Raw genomic sequence first — 13,819 nt, 5'->3', positions numbered from 1 at the left:
TCAGAGTGGAGCTTCAGAGTGGAGCTTCAGAGTGGAGCTTCAGAGTGGAGCTTCAGAGTGGAGCTTCAGAGTGGAGCTTCAGAGTGGAGCTTCAGAGTGGAGCTTCAGAGTGCAGCTTCAGAGTGCAGCTTCAGAGTGGAGCTTCAGAGTGCAGAGTGGAGCTTCAGAGTGCAGATTCAGAGTGGAGCTTCAGAGTGCAGAGTGGAGCTTCAGAGTGGAGCTTCAGAGTGCAGAGTGGAGCTTCAGAGTGGAGCTTCAGAGTGCAGAGTGGAACTTCAGAGTGGAGCTTCAGAGTGCAGAGTGGAGCTTCAGAGTGGAGCTTCAGAGTGGAGCTTCAGAATGGAGCTTCAGAGTGGAGCTTCAGAGTGGAGCTTCAGAGTGGAGCTTCAGAGTGGAGCTTCAGAGTGGAGCTTCAGAGTGGAGCTTCAGAGTGGAGCTTCAGAGTGGAGCTTCAGAGTGGAGCTTCAGAGTGGAGCTTCAGAGTGCAGATTCAGAGTGGAGCTTCAGAGTGGAGCTTCAGAGTGCAGATTCAGAGTGCAGATTCAGAGTGCAGAGTGGAGCTTCAGAGTGCAGAGTGGAGCTTCAGAGTGCAGAGTGGAGCTTCAGAGTGGAGCTTCAGAGTGGAGCTTCAGAGTGGAGCTTCAGAGTGGAGCTTCAGAGTGGAGCTTCAGAGTGGAGCTTCAGAGTGGAGCTTCAGAGTGGAGCTTCAGAGTGGAGCTTCAGAGTGGAGATTCAGAGTGGAGATTCAGAGTGGAGATTCAGAGTGGAGATTCAGAGTGGAGCTTCAGAGTGCAGAGTGGAGCTGCAGATTCAGAGTGGAGCTGCAGAGTGCAGATTCAGAGTGCAGAGTGGAGCTTCAGAGTGCAGAGTGGAGCTTCAGAGTGGAGCTTCAGAGTGCAGAGTGGAGCTTCAGAGTGCAGAGTGGAGCTTCAGAGTAGAGCTTCAGAGTGGAGCTTCAGAGTGGAGCTTCAGAGTGGAGCTTCAGAGTGGAGCTTCAGAGTGGAGCTTCAGAGTGGAGCTTCAGAGTGGAGCTTCAGAGTGGAGCTTCAGAGTGGAGCTTCAGAGTGGAGCTTCAGAGTGGAGCTTCAGAGTGGAGCTTCAGAGTGGAGCTTCAGAGTGCAGAGTGGAGCTTCAGAGTGGAGCTTCAGAGTGGAGCTTCAGAGTGGAGCTTCAGAGTGGAGCTTCAGAGTGCAGAGTGGAGCTTCAGAGTGCAGAGTGGAGCTTCAGAGTGCAGATTCAGAGTGGAGCTTCAGAGTGCAGAGTGGAGCTTCAGAGTGGAGCTTCAGAGTGCAGAGTGGAGCTTCAGAGTGGAGCTTCAGAGTGCAGAGTGGAGCTTCAGAGTGGAGCTTCAGAGTGCAGAGTGGAGCTTCAGAGTGGAGCTTCAGAGTGGAGCTTCAGAGTGGAGCTTCAGAGTGGAGCTTCAGAGTGGAGCTTCAGAGTGGAGCTTCAGAGTGGAGCTTCAGAGTGCAGAGTGGAGCTTCAGAGTGCAGAGTGGAGCTTCAGAGTGGAGCTTCAGAGTGGAGCTTCAGAGTGCAGAGTGGAGCTTCAGAGTGCAGAGTGGAGCTTCAGAGTGCAGAGTGGAGCTTCAGAGTGGAGCTTCAGAGTGCAGAGTGGAGCTTCAGAGTGCAGAGTGGAGCTTCAGAGTGCAGAGTGGAGCTTCAGAGTGCAGATTCAGAGTGGAGCTTCAGAGTGCAGAGTGGAGCTTCAGAGTGGAGCTTCAGAGTGGAGCTTCAGAGTGGAGCTTTAGAGTGGAGCTTCAGAGTGGAGCTTCAGAGTGCAGAGTGGAGCTTCAGAGTGGAGCTTCAGAGTGCAGATTCAGAGTGGAGCTTCAGAGTGCAGAGTGGAGCTTCAGAGTGCAGATTCAGAGTGGAGCTTCAGAGTGCAGAGTGGAGCTTCAGAGTGGAGCTTCAGAGTGCAGAGTGGAGCTTCAGAGTGCAGAGTGGAGCTTCAGAGTGGAGCTTCAGAGTGCAGAGTGGAGCTTCAGAGTGGAGCTTCAGAGTGCAGAGTGGAGCTTCAGAGTGGAGCTTCAGAGTGCAGAGTGGAGCTTCAGAGTGGAGCTTCAGAGTGGAGCTTCAGAGTGGAGCTTCAGAGTGGAGCTTCAGAGTGGAGCTTCAGAGTGGAGCTTCAGAGTGGAGCTTCAGAGTGGAGCTGCAGAGTGCAGAGTGGAGCTTCAGAGTGCAGATTCAGAGTGGAGCTTCAGAGTGCAGAGTGGAGCTTCAGAGTGGAGCTTCAGAGTGCAGAGTGGAGCTTCAGAGTGCAGAGTGGAGCTTCAGAGTGGAGCTTCAGAGTGCAGAGTGGAGCTTCAGAGTGGAGCTTCAGAGTGCAGAGTGGAGCTTCAGAGTGGAGCTTCAGAGTGCAGAGTGGAGCTTCAGAGTGGAGCTTCAGAGTGCAGAGTGGAGCTTCAGAGTGGAGCTTCAGAGTGCAGAGTGGAGCTTCAGAGTGGAGCTTCAGAGTGGAGCTTCAGAGTGCAGAGTGGAGCTTCAGAGTGCAGATTCAGAGTGGAGCTTCAGAGTGCAGAGTGGAGCTTCAGAGTGGAGCTTCAGAGTGCAGAGTGGAGCTTCAGAGTGGAGCTTCAGAGTGGAGCTTCAGAGTGGAGCTTCAGAGTGGAGCTTCAGAGTGGAGCTTCAGAGTGGAGCTTCAGAGTGCAGCTTCAGAGTGCAGCTTCAGAGTGGAGCTTCAGAGTGCAGAGTGGAGCTTCAGAGTGCAGATTCAGAGTGGAGCTTCAGAGTGCAGAGTGGAGCTTCAGAGTGGAGCTTCAGAGTGCAGAGTGGAGCTTCAGAGTGGAGCTTCAGAGTGCAGAGTGGAGCTTCAGAGTGGAGCTTCAGAGTGGAGCTTCAGAGTGGAGCTTCAGAGTGGAGCTTCAGAGTGGAGCTTCAGAGTGGAGCTTCAGAGTGGAGCTTCAGAGTGGAGCTTCAGAGTGGAGCTTCAGAGTGGAGCTTCAGAGTGGAGCTTCAGAGTGGAGCTTCAGAGTGCAGATTCAGAGTGCAGAGTGGAGCTTCAGAGTGCAGAGTGGAGCTTCAGAGTGCAGAGTGGAGCTTCAGAGTGGAGCTTCAGAGTGGAGCTTCAGAGTGGAGCTTCAGAGTGGAGCTTCAGAGTGGAGCTTCAGAGTGGAGCTTCAGAGTGGAGCTTCAGAGTGGAGCTTCAGAGTGGAGATTCAGAGTGGAGCTGCAGATTCAGAGTGGAGCTGCAGAGTGCAGATTCAGAGTGCAGAGTGGAGCTTCAGAGTGCAGAGTGGAGCTTCAGAGTGGAGCTTCAGAGTGCAGAGTGGAGCTTCAGAGTGCAGAGTGGAGCTTCAGAGTGGAGCTTCAGAGTGGAGCTTCAGAGTGGAGCTTCAGAGTGGAGCTTCAGAGTGGAGCTTCAGAGTGGAGCTTCAGAGTGGAGCTTCAGAGTGGAGCTTCAGAGTGGAGCTTCAGAGTGCAGAGTGGAGCTTCAGAGTGGAGCTTCAGAGTGGAGCTTCAGAGTGGAGCTTCAGAGTGGAGCTTCAGAGTGGAGCTTCAGAGTGGAGCTTCAGAGTGGAGCTTCAGAGTGGAGCTTCAGAGTGGAGCTTCAGAGTGGAGCTTCAGAGTGGAGCTTCAGAGTGGAGCTTCAGAGTGCAGAGTGGAGCTTCAGAGTGCAGAGTGGAGCTTCAGAGTGCAGATTCAGAGTGGAGCTTCAGAGTGCAGAGTGGAGCTTCAGAGTGCAGATTCAGAGTGGAGCTTCAGAGTGCAGAGTGGAGCTTCAGAGTGGAGCTTCAGAGTGCAGAGTGGAGCTTCAGAGTGGAGCTTCAGAGTGCAGAGTGGAGCTTCAGAGTGGAGCTTCAGAGTGGAGCTTCAGAGTGGAGCTTCAGAGTGGAGCTTCAGAGTGGAGCTTCAGAGTGGAGCTTCAGAGTGCAGAGTGGAGCTTCAGAGTGGAGCTTCAGAGTGCAGAGTGGAGCTTCAGAGTGCAGAGTGGAGCTTCAGAGTGGAGCTTCAGAGTGCAGAGTGGAGCTTCAGAGTGGAGCTTCAGAGTGGAGCTTCAGAGTGGAGCTTCAGAGTGGAGCTTCAGAGTGGAGCTTCAGAGTGGAGCTTCAGAGTGCAGAGTGGAGCTTCAGAGTGGAGCTTCAGAGTGGAGCTTCAGAGTGGAGCTTCAGAGTGGAGCTGCAGAGTGCAGAGTGGAGCTTCAGAGTGCAGATTCAGAGTGGAGCTTCAGAGTGGAGCTTCAGAGTGCAGAGTGGAGCTTCAGAGTGCAGAGTGGAGCTTCAGAGTGGAGCTTCAGAGTGCAGAGTGGAGCTTCAGAGTGGAGCTTCAGAGTGCAGAGTGGAGCTTCAGAGTGGAGCTTCAGAGTGCAGAGTGGAGCTTCAGAGTGGAGCTTCAGAGTGCAGAGTGGAGCTTCAGAGTGGAGCTTCAGAGTGCAGAGTGGAGCTTCAGAGTGGAGCTTCAGAGTGGAGCTTCAGAGTGCAGAGTGGAGCTTCAGAGTGCAGATTCAGAGTGGAGCTTCAGAGTGCAGAGTGGAGCTTCAGAGTGGAGCTTCAGAGTGCAGAGTGGAGCTTCAGAGTGGAGCTTCAGAGTGGAGCTTCAGAGTGGAGCTTCAGAGTGGAGCTTCAGAGTGGAGCTTCAGAGTGGAGCTTCAGAGTGGAGCTTCAGAGTGGAGCTTCAGAGTGGAGCTTCAGAGTGCAGCTTCAGAGTGCAGCTTCAGAGTGGAGCTTCAGAGTGCAGAGTGGAGCTTCAGAGTGCAGATTCAGAGTGGAGCTTCAGAGTGCAGAGTGGAGCTTCAGAGTGGAGCTTCAGAGTGCAGAGTGGAGCTTCAGAGTGGAGCTTCAGAGTGCAGAGTGGAACTTCAGAGTGGAGCTTCAGAGTGGAGCTTCAGAGTGGAGCTTCAGAGTGGAGCTTCAGAGTGGAGCTTCAGAGTGGAGCTTCAGAGTGGAGCTTCAGAGTGCAGATTCAGAGTGCAGAGTGGAGCTTCAGAGTGCAGAGTGGAGCTTCAGAGTGCAGAGTGGAGCTTCAGAGTGGAGCTTCAGAGTGGAGCTTCAGAGTGGAGCTTCAGAGTGGAGCTTCAGAGTGGAGCTTCAGAGTGGAGATTCAGAGTGGAGATTCAGAGTGGAGCTTCAGAGTGGAGATTCAGAGTGGAGCTTCAGAGTGCAGAGTGGAGCTGCAGATTCAGAGTGGAGCTGCAGAGTGCAGATTCAGAGTGCAGAGTGGAGCTTCAGAGTGCAGATTCAGAGTGCAGAGTGGAGCTTCAGAGTGCAGATTCAGAGTGGAGCATCAGAGTGCAGATTCAGAGTGGAGCTTCAGAGTGCAGAGTGGAGCTTCAGAGTGCAGATTCAGAGTGGAGCTTCAGAGTGCAGAGTGGAGCTTCAGAGTGCAGATTCAGAGTGGAGCTTCAGAGTGCAGAGTGGAGCTTCAGAGTGGAGCTTCAGAGTGCAGAGTGGAGCTTCAGAGTGCAGAGTGGAGCTTCAGAGTGCAGAGTGGAGCTTCAGAGTGGAGCTTCAGAGTGGAGCTTCAGAGTGGAGCTTCAGAGTGGAGCTTCAGAGTGGAGCTTCAGAGTGGAGCATCAGAGTGGAGCATCAGAGTGGAGCTTCAGAGTGGAGCTTCAGAGTGGAGCTTCAGAGTGGAGCTTCAGAGTGGAGCTTCAGAGTGGAGCTTCAGAGTGGAGCTTCAGAGTGGAGCTTCAGAGTGGAGCATCAGAGTGCAGAGTGGAGCTTCAGAGTGGAGCTTCAGAGTGCAGAGTGGAGCTTCAGAGTGGAGCTTCAGAGTGCAGAGTGGAGCTTCAGAGTGGAGCTTCAGAGTGGAGCTTCAGAGTGGAGCTTCAGAGTGGAGCTTCAGAGTGGAGCTTCAGAGTGGAGCTTCAGAGTGGAGCTTCAGAGTGGAGCTTCAGAGTGGAGCTTCAGAGTGGAGCTTCAGAGTGGAGCTTCAGAGTGGAGCTTCAGAGTGCAGATTCAGAGTGGAGCTTCAGAGTGCAGAGTGGAGCTTCAGAGTGGAGCTTCAGAGTGCAGAGTGGAGCTTCAGAGTGGAGCTTCAGAGTGCAGAGTGGAGCTTCAGAGTGGAGCTTCAGAGTGCAGAGTGGAGCTTCAGAGTGGAGCTTCAGAGTGGAGCTTCAGAGTGGAGCTTCAGAGTGGAGCTTCAGAGTGGAGCTTCAGAGTGGAGCTTCAGAGTGGAGCTTCAGAGTGGAGCTTCAGAGTGGAGCTTCAGAGTGGAGCTTCAGAGTGCAGAGTGGAGCTTCAGAGTGGAGCTTCAGAGTGGAGCTTCAGAGTGGAGCTTCAGAGTGCAGAGTGGAGCTTCAGAGTGCAGAGTGGAGCTTCAGAGTGGAGCTTCAGAGTGCAGATTCAGAGTGGAGCTTCAGAGTGCAGAGTGGAGCTTCAGAGTGGAGCTTCAGAGTGCAGAGTGGAGCTTCAGAGTGGAGCTTCAGAGTGCAGAGTGGAGCTTCAGAGTGGAGCTTCAGAGTGGAGCTTCAGAGTGGAGCTTCAGAGTGGAGCTTCAGAGTGGAGCTTCAGAGTGGAGCTTCAGAGTGGAGCTTCAGAGTGGAGCTTCAGAGTGGAGCTTCAGAGTGGAGCTTCAGAGTGGAGCTTCAGAGTGGAGCTTCAGAGTGCAGATTCAGAGTGCAGATTCAGAGTGGAGCTTCAGAGTGGAGCTTCAGAGTGCAGATTCAGAGTGGAGCTTCAGAGTGCAGAGTGGAGCTTCAGAGTGGAGCTTCAGAGTGCAGAGTGGAGCTTCAGAGTGCAGAGTGGAGCTTCAGAGTGGAGCTTCAGAGTGCAGAGTGGAGCTTCAGAGTGGAGCTTCAGAGTGCAGAGTGGAGCTTCAGAGTGGAGCTTCAGAGTGCAGAGTGGAGCTTCAGAGTGGAGCTTCAGAGTGGAGCTTCAGAGTGGAGCTTCAGAGTGGAGCTTCAGAGTGGAGCTTCAGAGTGGAGCTTCAGAGTGGAGCTTCAGAGTGGAGCTTCAGAGTGGAGCTTCAGAGTGGAGCTTCAGAGTGGAGCTTCAGAGTGCAGAGTGGAGCTTCAGAGTGCAGAGTGGAGCTTCAGAGTGCAGAGTGGAGCTTCAGAGTGGAGCTTCAGAGTGGAGCTTCAGAGTGCAGAGTGGAGCTTCAGAGTGGAGCTTCAGAGTGCAGAGTGGAGCTTCAGAGTGGAGCTTCAGAGTGGAGCTTCAGAGTGGAGCTTCAGAGTGCAGATTCAGAGTGGAGCTTCAGAGTGCAGAGTGGAGCTTCAGAGTGGAGCTTCAGAGTGCAGAGTGGAGCTTCAGAGTGCAGAGTGGAGCTTCAGAGTGCAGAGTGGAGCTTCAGAGTGGAGCTTCAGAGTGGAGCTTCAGAGTGGAGCTTCAGAGTGGAGCTTCAGAGTGGAGCTTCAGAGTGCAGAGTGGAGCTTCAGAGTGGAGCTTCAGAGTGGAGCTTCAGAGTGCAGAGTGGAGCTTCAGAGTGGAGCTTCAGAGTGGAGCTTCAGAGTGCAGATTCAGAGTGGAGCTTCAGAGTGCAGAGTGGAGCTTCAGAGTGGAGCTTCAGAGTGCAGAGTGGAGCTTCAGAGTGGAGCTTCAGAGTGCAGAGTGGAGCTTCAGAGTGGAGCTTCAGAGTGCAGAGTGGAGCTTCAGAGTGGAGCTTCAGAGTGGAGCTTCAGAGTGGAGCTTCAGAGTGGAGCTTCAGAGTGGAGCTTCAGAGTGGAGCTTCAGAGTGGAGCTTCAGAGTGGAGCTTCAGAGTGGAGCTTCAGAGTGGAGCTTCAGAGTGGAGCTTCAGAGTGCAGAGTGGAGCTTCAGAGTGCAGAGTGGAGCTTCAGAGTGGAGCTTCAGAGTGGAGCTTCAGAGTGGAGCTTCAGAGTGCAGAGTGGAGCTTCAGAGTGCAGAGTGGAGCTTCAGAGTGGAGCTTCAGAGTGCAGATTCAGAGTGGAGCTTCAGAGTGCAGAGTGGAGCTTCAGAGTGGAGCTTCAGAGTGCAGAGTGGAGCTTCAGAGTGGAGCTTCAGAGTGCAGAGTGGAGCTTCAGAGTGGAGCTTCAGAGTGGAGCTTCAGAGTGGAGCTTCAGAGTGGAGCTTCAGAGTGGAGCTTCAGAGTGGAGCTTCAGAGTGGAGCTTCAGAGTGGAGCTTCAGAGTGGAGCTTCAGAGTGGAGCTTCAGAGTGGAGCTTCAGAGTGGAGCTTCAGAGTGGAGCTTCAGAGTGGAGCTTCAGAGTGGAGCTTCAGAGTGGAGCTTCAGAGTGGAGCTTCAGAGTGGAGCTTCAGAGTGGAGCTTCAGAGTGGAGCTTCAGAGTGGAGCTTCAGAGTGGAGCTTCAGAGTGGAGCTTCAGAGTGGAGCTTCAGAGTGCAGAGTGGAGCTTCAGAGTGGAGCTTCAGAGTGCAGAGTGGAGCTTCAGAGTGCAGAGTGGAGCTTCAGAGTGGAGCTTCAGAGTGCAGAGTGGAGCTTCAGAGTGGAGCTTCAGAGTGCAGAGTGGAGCTTCAGAGTGGAGCTTCAGAGTGGAGCTTCAGAGTGGAGCTTCAGAGTGGAGCTTCAGAGTGGAGCTTCAGAGTGGAGCTTCAGAGTGCAGAGTGGAGCTTCAGAGTGGAGCTTCAGAGTGCAGAGTGGAGCTTCAGAGTGGAGCTTCAGAGTGCAGAGTGGAGCTTCAGAGTGGAGCTTCAGAGTGCAGAGTGGAGCTTCAGAGTGGAGCTTCAGAGTGGAGCTTCAGAGTGCAGAGTGGAGCTTCAGAGTGGAGCTTCAGAGTGCAGAGTGGAGCTTCAGAGTGGAGCTTCAGAGTGCAGAGTGGAGCTTCAGAGTGGAGCTTCAGAGTGCAGAGTGGAGCTTCAGAGTGGAGCTTCAGAGTGGAGCTTCAGAGTGGAGCTTCAGAGTGGAGCTTCAGAGTGGAGCTTCAGAGTGCAGCTTCAGAGTGGAGCTTCAGAGTGCAGCTTCAGAGTGGAGCTTCAGAGTGCAGCTTCAGAGTGGAGCTTCAGAGTGCAGAGTGGAGCTTCAGAGTGCAGAGTGGAGCTTCAGAGTGGAGCTTCAGAGTGGAGCTTCAGAGTGGAGCTTCAGAGTGGAGCTTCAGAGTGGAGCTTCAGAGTGGAGCTTCAGAGTGGAGCTTCAGAGTGGAGCTTCAGAGTGGAGCTTCAGAGTGGAGCTTCAGAGTGGAGCTTCAGAGTGGAGCTTCAGAGTGCAGATTCAGAGTGCAGATTCAGAGTGCAGATTCAGAGTGCAGAGTGGAGCTTCAGAGTGCAGAGTGGAGCTTCAGAGTGGAGCTTCAGAGTGGAGCTTCAGAGTGGAGCTTCAGAGTGGAGCTTCAGAGTGGAGCTTCAGAGTGGAGCTTCAGAGTGGAGCTTCAGAGTGGAGATTCAGAGTGGAGATTCAGAGTGGAGCTTCAGAGTGCAGAGTGGAGCTGCAGATTCAGAGTGGAGCTGCAGAGTGCAGATTCAGAGTGCAGAGTGGAGCTTCAGAGTGCAGATTCAGAGTGGAGCATCAGAGTGCAGATTCAGAGTGGAGCTTCAGAGTGCAGAGTGGAGCTTCAGAGTGCAGATTCAGAGTGGAGCTTCAGAGTGCAGAGTGGAGCTTCAGAGTGGAGCTTCAGAGTGCAGAGTGGAGCTTCAGAGTGCAGAGTGGAGCTTCAGAGTGGAGCTTCAGAGTGCAGAGTGGAGCTTCAGAGTGCAGAGTGGAGCTTCAGAGTGCAGAGTGGAGCTTCAGAGTGGAGCTTCAGAGTGGAGCTTCAGAGTGGAGCTTCAGAGTGGAGCTTCAGAGTGGAGCATCAGAGTGGAGCTTCAGAGTGGAGCTTCAGAGTGGAGCTTCAGAGTGGAGCTTCAGAGTGGAGCTTCAGAGTGGAGCTTCAGAGTGGAGCTTCAGAGTGCAGAGTGGAGCTTCAGAGTGCAGCTTCAGAGTGCAGAGTGGAGCTTCAGAGTGCAGAGTGGAGCTTCAGAGTGCAGAGTGGAGCTTCAGAGTGCAGAGTGGAGCTTCAGAGTGGAGCTTCAGAGTGGAGCTTCAGAGTGGAGCTTCAGAGTGGAGCTTCAGAGTGGAGCTTCAGAGTGCAGAGTGCAGCTTCAGAGTGCAGAGTGGAGCTTCAGAGTGCAGAGTGGAGCTTCAGAGTGCAGAGTGGAGCTTCAGAGTGCAGAGTGGAGCTTCAGAGTGCAGAGTGGAGCTTCAGAGTGGAGCTTCAGAGTGGAGCTTCAGAGTGGAGCTTCAGAGTGGAGCTTCAGAGTGGAGCTTCAGAGTGGAGCTTCAGAGTGCAGCTTCAGAGTGCAGCTTCAGAGTGCAGAGTGGAGCTTCAGAGTGCAGCTTGGAGCTTCAGAGTGCAGAGTGGAGCTTCAGAGTGGAGCTTCAGAGTGGAGCTTCAGAGTGGAGCTTCAGAGTGGAGCTTCAGAGTGGAGCTTCAGAGTGGAGCTTCAGAGTGCAGCTTCAGAGTGCAGAGTGGAGCTTCAGAGTGCAGCTTCAGAGTGCAGAGTGGAGCTTCAGAGTGCAGAGTGGAGCTTCAGAGTGCAGAGTGGAGCTTCAGAGTGGAGCTTCAGAGTGCAGAGTGGAGCTTCAGAGTGCAGAGTGGAGCTTCAGAGTGGAGCTTCAGAGTGTCAAGAGCAATGCCAATAGCTCTAACTTTAACAAAGGCAAAACCATTGCATTGTAAATGCTTGTTAGGTCATTGCGCTTGCGCAAGCCCTAAAAAGCGCGTGCACAATGCCACCAGCCGCCTGCCTGCCTGCCTCGCATTACCACATCAAAGGCAGCCCTCCGAGCGCATTTCTCACCCCCTAATTATTCACGGCCGGCCGGCAGGCACATCAAAGGCTGCTGCTGCCGTGACTCGCATTTCTCCTCCCTCCTCCCCTATCACTGCCCAGGCCGGCCGTACTTTCTCTTTACAAGGGCGCCCATTCCTGAATCACTTGAAATCTCTCCACATTATTTGCATTTTGTTAATTAAAAAAATTAACTTCAACACAGCGTTGCACATTTTTCTCGACTTCGGAAGGATGAGTCCCAATCTCATTTGTACAAAGTGTTGTAATGGGATTATTGGAGAGTTAGAGAAACGTGCTCACAAGTTACATTTTTATGCAAATCATCTGAGTAAATAAACAATAGCATGGTGCCGTTTGCGTCCTTGACTTGATCTGGTTTTTATTTTTATTTTGCTATTATTCTCACAAAGGCTAAGAAGGTCTGCCTACTTTAGTATTAAGTGCTATACGTCGCATAAGCAACAGCTAACCATTCACTCACCCACGCAACGCCACTCACCCATGCAACGCCACTCACCCACGCAACGCCACTCACCCACGCAACGCCACTCACCCACGCAACGCCACTCACCCACGCAACACCACTCACACACGCAACGCCACTCACACACGCAACGCCACTCACACACGCAACGCCACTCACACACGCAACGCCACTCACACACGCAACGCCACACACACATGCAACGCCACACACACATGCAACGCCACACACACATGCAACGCCACTCACACATGCAACGCCACTCACACATGCAACGCCACTCACACATGCAACGCCACTCAACCACGCAACGCCACTCAACCACGCAACGCCACTCACCCACGCAACGCCACTCAGCCACGCAACGCCACTCAGCCACGCAACGCCACTCAGCCACGCAACGCCACTCAGCCACGCAACGCCACTCACACACGCAACGCCACTCACACACGCAACGCCACTCACACACGCAACGCCACACACACACGCAACGCCACACACACACGCAACGCCACACACACGCAACGCCACACACACACGCAACGCCACTCACACACGCAACGCCACTCACACATGCAACGCCACTCACACATGCAACGCCACTCACACACGCAACGCCACTCAACCACGCAACGCCACTCACCCACGCAACGCCACTCACCCACGCAACGCCACTCACCCACGCAACGCCACTCACCCACGCAACGCCACTCACCCACGCAACGCCACTCACCCACGCAACGCCACTCACCCACGCAACGCCACTCACCCACGCAACGCCACTCACCCACGCAACGCCACACACACACGCAACGCCACACACACACGCAACGCCACACACACACGCAACGCCACTCACACACGCAACGCCACTCACACACGCAACGCCACTCACACACGCAACGCCACTCACACACGCAACGCCACTCACACACGCAACGCCACTCACCCACGCAACGCCACTCACCCACGCAACGCCACTCACCCACGCAACGCCACTCACCCACGCAACGCCACTCACCCACGCAACGCCACTCACCCACGCAACGCCACTCACCCACGCAACGCCACTCACCCACGCAACGCCACACACACACGCAACGCCACACACACACGCAACGCCACACACACACGCAACGCCACACACACACGCAACGCCACTCACCCACGCAACGCCACTCACCCACGCAACGCCACTCACCCACGCAACGCCACTCACCCACGCAACGCCACTCACCCACGCAACGCCGCTCACCCACGCAACGCCGCTCAGCCACGCAACGCCGCTCAGCCACGCAACGCCGCTCAGCCACGCAACGCCGCTCAGCCACGCAACGCCGCTCAGCCACGCAACGCCGCTCACCCACGCAACGCCGCTCACCCACGCAACGCCACTCACCCACGCAACGCCACTCACCCACGCAACGCCACTCATCCACGCAACGCCACTCATCTATATGCAAAACGAAAAATGTCAAACTCTTCTATTGCGAGACCTATTGCATTTTCAATGCTTGTTTTTCTTGAGTGTGTTTCATTTATTTAATCTGTCAGTACAACAAATGGTTAGCACTACCCTCTGATGAGCCTAAACTGCTCACCTTCACTAGCACAAAAGCAAGCTTTTAGTGTTCTCATGTTTGCCTCTGTATACCAGTAAGGGTTACCTGGACTCTTTACACAGTGTGCCTCGTTTTGGTCCACTATATAAAGATCCAGTCTTCTACAGTCCAAATGTGAAGGTTTGAGGTAAATGGTATAGTGTAATCTATCCCGCAATGGTGCTAATAGAGGACGATTACTGGGGACAAGACATAAATTGCAGTTTTGTAAAAACTTCTACACTAAAGAGTCACGTACGGATAATAAAAGGCCTTCTGAAAAGTCGAGCACTGGCAAGTTTAGGAGCGTTACAATGATACAGCCGCCAGCTGGAAAGTCAGGCGGATAAGCTGTGGCTTGTAATCACCGCCCTGAAGAAGGAACGGCGTAGTTCAGGTGGTAAAATAATATCGAAAAGGCTGGTGGGAGCCAGGCTTCTCGATACTTGCGTCAGCCATTTTGGATATTGCCAGGTCACGTACACAATGTTGCTGCTTTTGCAGAATTGCGATTCAATGCTTCTTTTGCAGTGCCACTCTCTAGAGCTGCCTTGAGCAACGTCATTTATGTTTCTCTGGTAAGATAAGTATATGAATTTGAGCAGCAATGACTGGTTTCTTTTTCTTTCTACCCCTCAGGCCTCTCTTCCTGTGCAAGAATACCTTGCAATGCCATTTGACCAAGTGCACAAACAGCAGGAGACTGCCAGGCACTTGCCTCCTCCTCTTTACGTTCTATTTGTCCAAGCTACCTCGTATGGTCAAGCCTGTGGTGAGTGTCCAAGGAGCCAGGTTTTAGAGGATGTGGTAGTGAAGCAGGGAGGAGAATATGGAGCTTTATCTTAGCTACGTTTGAAAGCGAAAGCTTATAACATTCTTAATCAGTTTGAAACTTAGCTACTCCTCCATAGTAATCATACCTTGTTGGGATGGGAGCTCTGCGGGATAGCGCTAGCACAGCGACTTAGTCATGAAATGCTTGTTTATTATGCATAAGGGATGAGTGCTTGTGACAACTGGCCACTGAGAGGGCTGAAATCTGTCGCTCTGCCTGGGATGCTTTCTTAAAGTAGTCTACACTGCTGATGCTGCCTCTTCATTCACACACTTTCTACA

General features: G+C 53.5%; 1 protein-coding gene across 3 annotated transcripts in view; it reads left to right on the top strand.

Annotated features, from left to right (window-relative positions):
• Positions 1-13,819, top strand: part of THOC5 (THO complex subunit 5) — a 242,432-nt gene that overhangs the window by 126,007 nt on the left and 102,606 nt on the right. For all 3 annotated transcript variants that reach the window (XM_078667190.1, XM_078667189.1, XM_078667191.1), the window contains one exon: positions 13,343-13,475. In XM_078667190.1, coding sequence (XP_078523316.1) covers positions 13,343-13,475 — 133 coding nt within the window. The remainder of the gene's footprint in view (positions 1-13,342; positions 13,476-13,819) is intronic.

This window comes from Lissotriton helveticus, chromosome 11 (assembly GCF_964261635.1).
Source record: "Lissotriton helveticus chromosome 11, aLisHel1.1, whole genome shotgun sequence".
Taxonomy (NCBI): domain Eukaryota; kingdom Metazoa; phylum Chordata; class Amphibia; order Caudata; family Salamandridae; genus Lissotriton; species Lissotriton helveticus.
Note: the sequence above shows the minus strand (reverse complement) of the source record. Positions and strands in the feature narration are given on the sequence as shown.